Source organism: Sciurus vulgaris (assembly GCF_902686455.1).
Source record: "Sciurus vulgaris genome assembly, chromosome: 17".
Lineage (NCBI taxonomy): Eukaryota > Metazoa > Chordata > Mammalia > Rodentia > Sciuridae > Sciurus > Sciurus vulgaris.
The window spans coordinates 43,192,245-43,201,786 of record NC_136478.1 but is presented as its reverse complement, the minus strand read 5'-3'; the positions used below and the strand labels follow the sequence as shown (position 1 = coordinate 43,201,786).

Here is a 9,542-nt window from a genome sequence, read left to right as displayed (position 1 = left end):
GTCCAAATTTGAGAGTCTTTATTAAGCCAGCCAGCTAACTCTCCCACAATGCCCTGAAAAATGGCTATTGAGAGGACAGCCCCAACCACAGGGTTGTAGGGGTTCTTATACCAAAAATCAAATCAATCATAAGTATCTGTTGCTATGATTCGAAATTACAAACTAACATCATGACATCATCAACAGAGGGAGAAGTGGGTCAAAATGACCCTTACCTAGGTATAAACTAAAGAATGGTTGCTAACATCCACACAATTACTGTTTACATGGTACATTGTTTAGGAGCAATAGGAATCAAAAGAGAACAATTCTTTACTACATAGGAGTTGCCATTGTATATTATTAAGCATGTCACACCAAGTAACTGATGATGGGCACAGAGGTGGGTGTTCCCATGGGAGAAGCTTATTTCCTACATAATATGGAGTCTCGGGGCAAAATGGAGTCTGTTTAGTCATTTCTCTTACAGTCTGGCCTATAACATTCTCATGGAGTCAGATCTGTCAGTCCATCACAAAAACAAAATTTAAATATACTAATTAAACATCCTAGTTCACAAAAAAATTAATCCATGAAAAATAACTGGCTCAAAATGCTAGAAATGAGGAAAAAAACAAGTATGAATATGTATAAATGTCCATGTACCATTAAGGTCACAATTAAACAGAGAAAAAAGAATTTTTAACAAAGCTCTTGATAAATAAAGAATTCCTTCTGTTGGAGTTCAAAAGATTCTCAATTTCTCTTCTCAGAAGTTTTAGGTGGGGTCAACTTGATGCTCCGCCCTCTGGATTGCTGGAGTGAGAGAGGTAATCCCATAGGCGGAATTCCTGGAGGCAGGGTTTAGGCTTAGGCGGGATCCAGGCTCTTCACTGAATGCCAACTGGTCTGGAGATTTTAAATCAGGGCACTGTAATGTACAAATCTGCTCTCCTCACCCTTTCCGTTGTAGCCATTTCCCCGCCTCCCAACTACTGTCAGTCTGTGAACATCCTAGCTAGCTATTGGTTCATCAGTCAGCTTGCAAGTATCCATCTCTGTTATTGGTCCCCTGTTAGCCCAGCGGAATTCAACTGCTTCAGGGTAGCTATTCTGCCGTCTTTTCTCTTGCTTTTTCTCTCCTACTTGCTTGCTTGCTTTCTCCTCCTCACTTTCCACTCTCTCTAGTGTGTGCCCTTTCTCTTTCCTTTCTCTTTTCCTCTCATTTTCTCTCTTACCCTGCAGGGAGACACTTTGTTTGCTTAATAAACTCCCTTATGTGAGTTCCCATGTCTGGAGTGGTTTTTGTGGATCTCTTACATTGGTGCCGTGACTCAGATGGGCTCTTCCACTGTCTCTTAAGCAAGTGGAAACCCATCTGACGCCCCAGTGCCCCCCGGACACAGCCTCACCTTCCATTTTGCCCAGACACTCTGCTCTGCATCCATCACTGAACTTCATATTGTTGAGTCCCCTAGGCAGGTTTCCCTAGGCCAATTTAAACACTCCTCTGCCAACCTGAGAAGTGACCATTGATCCGGGACCCTCCAGGTGGCTGAGGGGTGGGGGTACCCCAGCCACAACTTTTATAGTTACTGCTGGCCCTTTAGTCGGCCTTATCTGCCAGGTGGGTTCCTGATTTTATGGTGGAGATTCTCTCTCAGGGTTGAGGCTCATCTTGCGCTCACACTCGCACTTGCATTTGAATACCCTGATGTCAGGTCCTCAGCTCTTCTCAGTTTTTGCCTGGCCCCACATTGATGCTTGTGTGATGACACCATCTATGTGCTGCCTTCTCGTCTCCAGTCGACTACTCTGGCCTCGGGACGCCCTGGCCAGACTCAGACTGTATCAGTCTCCACCATGGGACCTAGGTCCTCCATTCTGACATATTCACCCCTGGGAACCCTTCGCCTGACCCCTGGCTTAAAGCCATCAAAACTTAATGATATTTGGCCACAGTACCCTTTAGATAATCAGTCCAAAATGGCCGCGTAATGGCACACAGCTTTTGTGAGCAAGTGGGCAGATGGAAAGGGATTCCTTATCTTCAAGTCTCTTCTTTCTTGCGCTTCTATGCTCTTCCTGCAAACTTGAACGCCTCCTTCTTCTCCCCCTCTTAATCCCTTGTCCTCCTCCAACTTCAACTCAGCTGTTTCTGCTTCCATTCCCCAGCCCAGCCCACCTACTCCTCCCTCCACGAGGTCCTATGTATGCCGGTGTGGAGGGAGTAACCAGCCCAACCATCAGTGGCATGTTCCAGTAAGGAGTATGATATAGCAGCCCCATTCCCCACAAGTAGTGGGAGATAATGTTTGACAATTTTTTGCATCCAAACCTGAATTGATTACTAACCAGGATAAAAGGGTTAAAGTACCCTAGGCATCAAGTTTCTGCTAGAACCTGTTAGCTCCTTTCAGATCCAGATCTCAATCAAGGTTTACATTGAAATGTAAATGGAGGAAGCCAGAATGCTCAGTGGAAGACCAGTCTCAAACCCAAGAAAAAAAAAGTGTCCATTTTAAATTTCTCCTGGGATGCAACACAACACTTTATCTCTCCCTTTTCCTCTTCTCTCTGCCCTTCTCTTTCCCATTTTCTCATGCTATAATTAATGGCCATTATCATTTTTCTTCTAGGACTTTCATTTTTCTTAAATGCTATATGTTTGAGCTCACAATTTTTATCCTACATACGTAGGTTAATGATTTTTGATCAGTTCTTTTTATCCAACTCTAGAGTTATTTTATTTTTGAACATCTGTTACATTGCAATGGAGATAAGCATTACAAGTCCTTTGCTTTTGTGTTAAATATAAGTGCACATAAAATCAAAATTTTAAAATGGATCCAAATATTTTTAATTCACGTGATTTAAAAAGGTTCAATTTAAATTGGGTAAACTACTAGAAGTAAAATGTCTTTAAAATTAACTCACAAGTCTCTAGGTGGTCAAACTAATAAAATGTTGATGTTTATAAAATGTCTAACATCAATTTTTCTAGGATTTTTCTTCAACAGGAAAGAGATGGCAAATACTGTTGGTACACTTGTCTGATATCTTGGTTTTTTTAATAATAAGATGAGTGAATTAGAGTTGACATGTATGAGATTACTCAAATGTGTTTGTTAGAGACACGTGAGTAATTTACAAAGTTATTCCATGGAGTACATAGCCTTTAACCTAATAATAAGACATATATGATAATTGCTGACATAGCTCTTTAGATCTGCAATTCCATCAGAGAACAGAGCTCCATCTGATCTCAGCTTAATCTTCAAAATCTGTGTTTATAAACCTTTATTTTCTAATACTCCTTTGCCCCTCACTGAACTGGAGAATTTGGTCATGCTGGTCATGGCAAAAGAGGAAAAAATTAGCTTCAGGAAAAGTCCCGCCTTACCTGAGATAAGGTTCTGCCTCACAACCCTGCTGCACATTAGAATGACTCCAAAGTAAACCAGACTTTAACTCATTTAAAGTTGTGTTCAAAAGTTTAATGTTTGTTGTAAAGATTACTGTGATCTCAAACAGGATATACTGAATAACTCAGCCAAAATTCAAGATAGCTATTGCACATACTGAATGTTTTACTATTGGTGATTCCATTTTGTATTTTCCTTGTAACTGTTGTCTGATTAATGCTTTGCAGAAGTAACTTGAAATAGTAAGCCATCACCTATAGGACAGATAATGTAGACCCTAATTAGATAAAAGGGGGTAAATAACTGTAAAGGTATAGACATTGAAGTTAAAGCCCAGCACTCTTTATGACGGGTGAGACTGGCTTGCTTGATGGTTAAGATCAAACTTAGAGATTGAGATTAAATGCAGAGGTCAAGAAAAGCCAATATTTGGGTCTTGCCCTCAGTCAACCTGAGCCCAGGGAACAAGAGGACTTCTCTAAGGAGCTTTGAAACCCTGGGTCACACAACCTCCCAATCAGGGAGATTGGTGAGGCCACTAAAGGATAAAAAGCCAATCAGTGCACCTGCTGCAGAGGAGGGTCAAGGAAAAAGGGAGCCATCCCTGGTGCTTTCAAGGGAAGCCACCTCATTGAGGAGACCCTGCCTAACCAATGGCACTAATGGAGCTAAGAAGCTGCTCTTAAGTTCTCTATGAGTTCCCTGTGGGAACTCAGCTGACTCTTTAACAGACAGGAACAGGTCACTTTGGCCAACTTGATCTTAGACACCTAGCAAAACAGTTAAAACCAAAATGTAGCCATTCTTGGGCATTTAAAAGAAATAATAGTTAAATGTAACTTAAGATGTACACTTGTGTTAGCCCACTAGAATAAAGACTAAAAGCTACAAAAGAGAGATTCTTAGGCAAATGTGCCTGATGACTATCAAGAGAAACTGCCAGAGACAGAAGTTTTAGTCAGTTTAAGGCCTACAGACACAGGTCAGCTTAATCTGTTTGCTAGTACTAAATGTTGTGTTTACATTCCTGATAACCTGGACAATGTTAAAGTTTCCAAATAAAGGCCTTGTCCTCTCCAGCCTTTGCTAGGCCTTGTTATGGGAACAACTTCTCAGTTCTTCCACCCCTTGGTGAGCCGTCATCTTTATATTCATTGGCATGTTCCAGATTCTGCAACATTTATATTGTAATCTCATTTCAGTACTCATATCTTTTTGTTCTTCTCTCATAGAAGCACCCACCCCCAGATGCCTTTACAACCTGCTCTTCCCCAACCAGACTTCTACCATGGACTCCTTGATTGACCTGATTTCTAAAAAGGGAACTCCAAACTGCTTGCCCCACACTGCCCCCTTCCAGCTCGAAGAAGCCAGAGCGGTCATCGCCCCCCTTTCCCTACAGCAGTGAAGGAGTTCCTAAAATTAGAGGGGTGAATGAAGCCAGAATTGGGGACAGGCAGTTAGTGTAGAAAAAGGGGATCAATCAAATCGAGGAAATGAAGTCCATGAAAACCATCAGCCTCTGGAAGTCTGGAAGTTGAAGACTGCCCCTCTGGAAGTTGAAGACTTTTTACATGGACTTTTTACATCTCACCAGTCACTTAGGCAGGAAGGAGAGAGAAGGATTTGGAAAGAACTTGAGAACAAAAGATATTCTTATAAAAACAGAAACGGGGGAATGTAATGTACAAAGCTGCTCTCCCCACCCTTTCCGTTGTAGCCATTTCCCCGCCTCCCAACTACTGTCAGTCTGTGAACATCCTAGCTAGCTATTGGTTCATCAGTCAGCTTGCAAGTATCCTTCTCCGTTATTGGTCCCCTGTTAGCCCAGTGGAATTCAACTGCTTCAGGGTGATTACCCCACCATCTTTTCTCTTGCTTTTTCTCTCCTACTCGCTTGCTTTCTCCTCCTCGCTTTCCACTCTCTTCCTTTCTCTTTTCCTCTCATTTTCTCTCTTACTCTGCAGGGAGACACTTTGTTTGATTAATAAACTCCCTTATGTGAGTTCCCGTGTCGGGCGTGGTTTCCGTGGGATCCCATACAGGCACCTCCAGTGCCCAGTACTTGCTGGTCCCAGGGATCTTCCCTGGGTTCCACTTGTGTGATGAAGGACCCAATTCTTAGTCCTTTACGTCACCTTCAGACCCCCACATTTCCTGGTCTGGGATTCAGTCTCCAGTCTCTCCTACCCGCTGCCCTTCCAAATTCCCAGCCAGATGCATCTCTCCCAGCAGGTCCTGCAAGCAGTAGGATTGAGGAGGAGGAGTAGAGCCAGGTGCGTTTCCACAACCAGTTGTCCCCTCTGTAAACCTCTCTCCACGTTTGATACTGGGCCTGTATTTTGGGACAAACAGGTTTGGCAGAAATCCATCCCCTCAACTGCCAATCCCTGCACAGAGGCTGCAAAATGGTTCCTTCCCTTGTCTTCCGCACACTGCCTGAGAGATGGCGGTTCTTTCCCTGGACACGGATATTGTGCAGTGCATCTTTCAGGTTTGCTGGGCAATGTCCTTGATCTCTAAATGCACCATACCCAGACACGCCTTGGGCCTCCCCAAAATGCAGGTTCTTTTCATTCCCTTACCCCTCCACTATGCTTCCAGGGGGATGGCCTGGCTGGAGCTTCGTGGGTCAAGGCAGTGCCTCTGGGGATTTCTTCCTTATTTTATTATGTCCAACCTCCTGAGTGCCTGATCTGCTTTGAATGTCCAATTTTAAAGTCCATTAAAGTTCCCCCTTTTTTTTTTCTTTCTTTTTCTTTTTCTTTTATTTTTATTTTATTTTTTTTTTTTTTTTTTTTTTGCTCACCCACATTGCTGAGAAGATGCTTTCACACCTTCACTCCACGGAGCAGCCAAGAAAGCCACCCCCTCTATTCTGCCATCCTGAAAAACCTCTTTTTATCTTTGGAGGAAACTCCATACTGATTTCCATAGTGACTGTACTCATTTACATCCCCCCTCATCTCAAGCATTTATTGTTAGTTATATTCTTTTTCAAGTATATATTTTAGTTGTAGATGGACACAATAACTTTATTTGTTTTTATGTGGCCCCAAGAATCAAACCTAGTGTTTCACACATGCTAAGCAAGCACTCTACCACTAAGCCACACCCCGGCCCCACTATTTTATTCTATTTATTTACAAACGAGGAGTTGGACCCAGGAGCACTTAACCCCTGAGCCACACCCTCAGCTTTGTTAGTTATTCTTGATACTTGCCATTCTAACTGGATCAAAGAGTTTGTATTCTACCTCCTGCTCTGAGGCTTCAGCAAACCTTATTCTGTCACTATTGACTTACAGAAGAAAAAAAAAGCTTAATTCTGACTTATCCAAATATTTTAAACCTTCACTTTTAAAAATTAATACCAGCTAACTTCATAAATACATATATAGCAAGTATAGGTATAATGTTCTTGTGTATAGACTCCAGAGAAGAAGGATACCTCTTCAATTCATCTAACGCACATCTTTTTTCTTTTCTTTCTTATCAGCACAGGACCTTGTGCATGATAGGCAAGTGCCCTATTACAGAGCTGCATCCCAGGTCCCTCTACGGAGCACCTATTATGCGTTGGTTTCTGACCTAGTCCTTGGTCACACAGCAAAGCCCTTGCTCTCCTGTAGTTCATGATACATCTAAGAGAGAGCAAAGGACAAACAACAAAGATGAGAAGGCTGAGCCAGACCTTTGTTGACTTGGGAGCTCCTCTTCTTGCCAACACACATCCCTCCTCCTTCCACAGCCCCAGGCACTTCCAAGCTGAGGCTTGGGAGAGGATGAAGAGTCCTCAGACACAGGCCCCTCCCTGTCCTGCTCTGGAACCCAGGATAGGTATAAACAGGTCCCAGACTTGGCAGGAAGCACCTGTCACCTGCACCATGAAGCCAGCTAGTGCTCTCGTGCTCCTGGGCGCTGCCCTCCTCCTGATCTCGGATGCAAGTGGGTGCCTGGGTCACCCACCCGGGATGCCTGGGGATGTGGGTTTCCTAGAGGTTCCTTCCCAGGGCAGTTCTGAGCATGCTGGACTGGGTGGGGGAGGTGGTGAATCTCTTCCGAGGAGTGTCTTTGAGGGAGGGTCAGCTTATCTTTGTGTTCCAGATTGTGATATTTGCCCAGCTGTGCAAGAGGATGTTGACTTATTCATGAAGGGAACCTCTGAAAAATACGTTGCACACGTTGCAAAATACCAAAGTAACCCTTTGGTCCTGGCCAATGCTAAAACACTAAAGAAATGTGTTGACGAAAAACTGACTGAAGAGGATAAGGACCTGGTGCTCCAAGGGCTGGTGAGTCTCCTGAAGGAGCCTGTGCCTCTGCCCATCCCCCGCAGTGGGCGGGGTGGGGACACTCGTCCTCTTCCCCATCAAGAGCTCTCTTCCCCGTCCTCCCTGGGAATCTGAAAGAAAAAAAGAACCTCGTGAATGAGGGGGTAGAGAAGATGGAACAGACACCATCACTAAGGGAAATTCAGTGTAGCCCTGGAGGGAGGGACAGGCCCCGGCCATTTGGCTTTGCTGGACCAGCCTGAGAACATCTAGGATCCCTGTCTCCATGGCACCACCTGGCTCCTGTGCCAGAACCTTGACTCTGGTCTCCCTGAGTCCAGTCTCTTCAGCATGTGAATCTGGATCTTCTTCAAACCATTACCGTCGGCCCTGCCCTTCTACAAACATTGATTCCTTTATCCTAAACTTTCGACATCCCTACCCCTTTCCCGCTAAAACTCTCATTTTTTCTTTCTCTCTGAATCCCAAAGGGCTGTTTTGTAAGTCAGGAAAGGCAAACTTAGGAAATCTCTTTCCTACCATCTCCAGGCTTTGGACGTCCCAAGTGGAGAATCAGAATGAATCCTTTCTCTCTCTACTGTCCCAGGAGCTGGTGGGGACAAAGTCACTGCCCCTGCTACACGTGTCCAAGGGGTAGAGTCAGGAAGCCGACTGGGATCAGCTCATTCCTGGGGTCCTCACTTGCCCACAGGCTCACCTGAAGCGCTGCCATATCACTCTGCAGCCCCTTTCCATGGTCCCAGACTGTGCTCCCGCCCCCAACCCCGCCAGGGTGAACCCCCTTGTCCCCCACTCCACCTCTTTGCTGTATTGGAAAGAGCTTTATGAGAGTTTCTCAAGCACGTTTCAGGATGCTCTGGTGATGCAGGGAATTTGGAGAAATCTGGCTTTACCTGCTGAGATCCAAGAGTCACACTCCAAACAAGGCAGCGGGCCCTCTTCCAAGAAGTGTCCAGCCAGTGTGCAGTGTGGCTTGATGTCTTTTACGCCTGAGGCCTCATCAGGTTTCCTGACCTTCTCTTTGCAGGATAAAGTATACAAAAGCGCTCTGTGCTGAGGGATCCATCTTTCCCAGGAGACCCAAGGAAGCCACTTGCCTGATCACCATGTAGTACCCAAAACCCACCATGTCCAGGTGCCTGACTAAAAGATTCCAGCAATAAATGCCTTGCAATTCATGAGAGAGTCCTTAGTCCTTGGAGGGGAGATTAGGCATTCGGGTGGGAGGCGGGGCATGGCATGACAGGGACAATCAGTGTGACTTCCAACTGCAGCTGGATTTGAATGCTGTCAGATGTTATTCCTCCACTGAAGTCAATAGATTTGTCAGGGTGACAATCACAACAGCTAGAGTTGTCTGATCACTTCTGTGGACCGGATCCTTAGGTCACGTATATCATCTACCAAATTTTAGCCTCCCAGCAACCTTGAGAGATAAGAGTAATCTTACTCTTGCAGGGAAGGTATCTCAGACCCAATGAGGTAATGTGTCGCTGAAGATCATATAGGTTCTGGACAGCAGACTCTGGTCCCTCTACCCACTGCTGGGGACTCACGCTCACTGCGTAGCTATGCATGTCTAGGAATCCTTCCCTGAGCCTCTGATTCCCTCTTATAAGATGGAAATAATACCTCCTATCCAGAACTGTGGTGAGGCCAAAGTAAAATAATGGTTGAGAAGGGACCCCCCTTTAAGCACCTAACGGGGAGAAAGACCCGAGGGTTGAGGTACACGTACTGAACCCAGCCAGGACCAGGAAATCAACTCTTGTGCTCCAGTCTATCCTAAAGCTAACCACCAAACTGTGGGCTCAGCTTCCTCCTAGAAACACATTACCAGCTGT

The 9,542-nt window shown here is 44.8% G+C and overlaps 1 protein-coding gene across 1 annotated transcript; it reads left to right on the top strand.

Annotated features, from left to right (window-relative positions):
- Positions 1–7,290: 7,290 nt before the first annotated feature.
- Positions 7,291–7,812, top strand: LOC306647670 (uncharacterized protein; the record flags this gene model as incomplete). Its single annotated transcript, XM_079117182.1, has 1 exon — positions 7,291–7,812. One exon carries the CDS (start codon positions 7,291–7,293, stop codon positions 7,810–7,812), a length of 522 nt encoding a protein of 173 aa, XP_078973308.1.
- Positions 7,813–9,542: the final 1,730 nt, after the last annotated feature.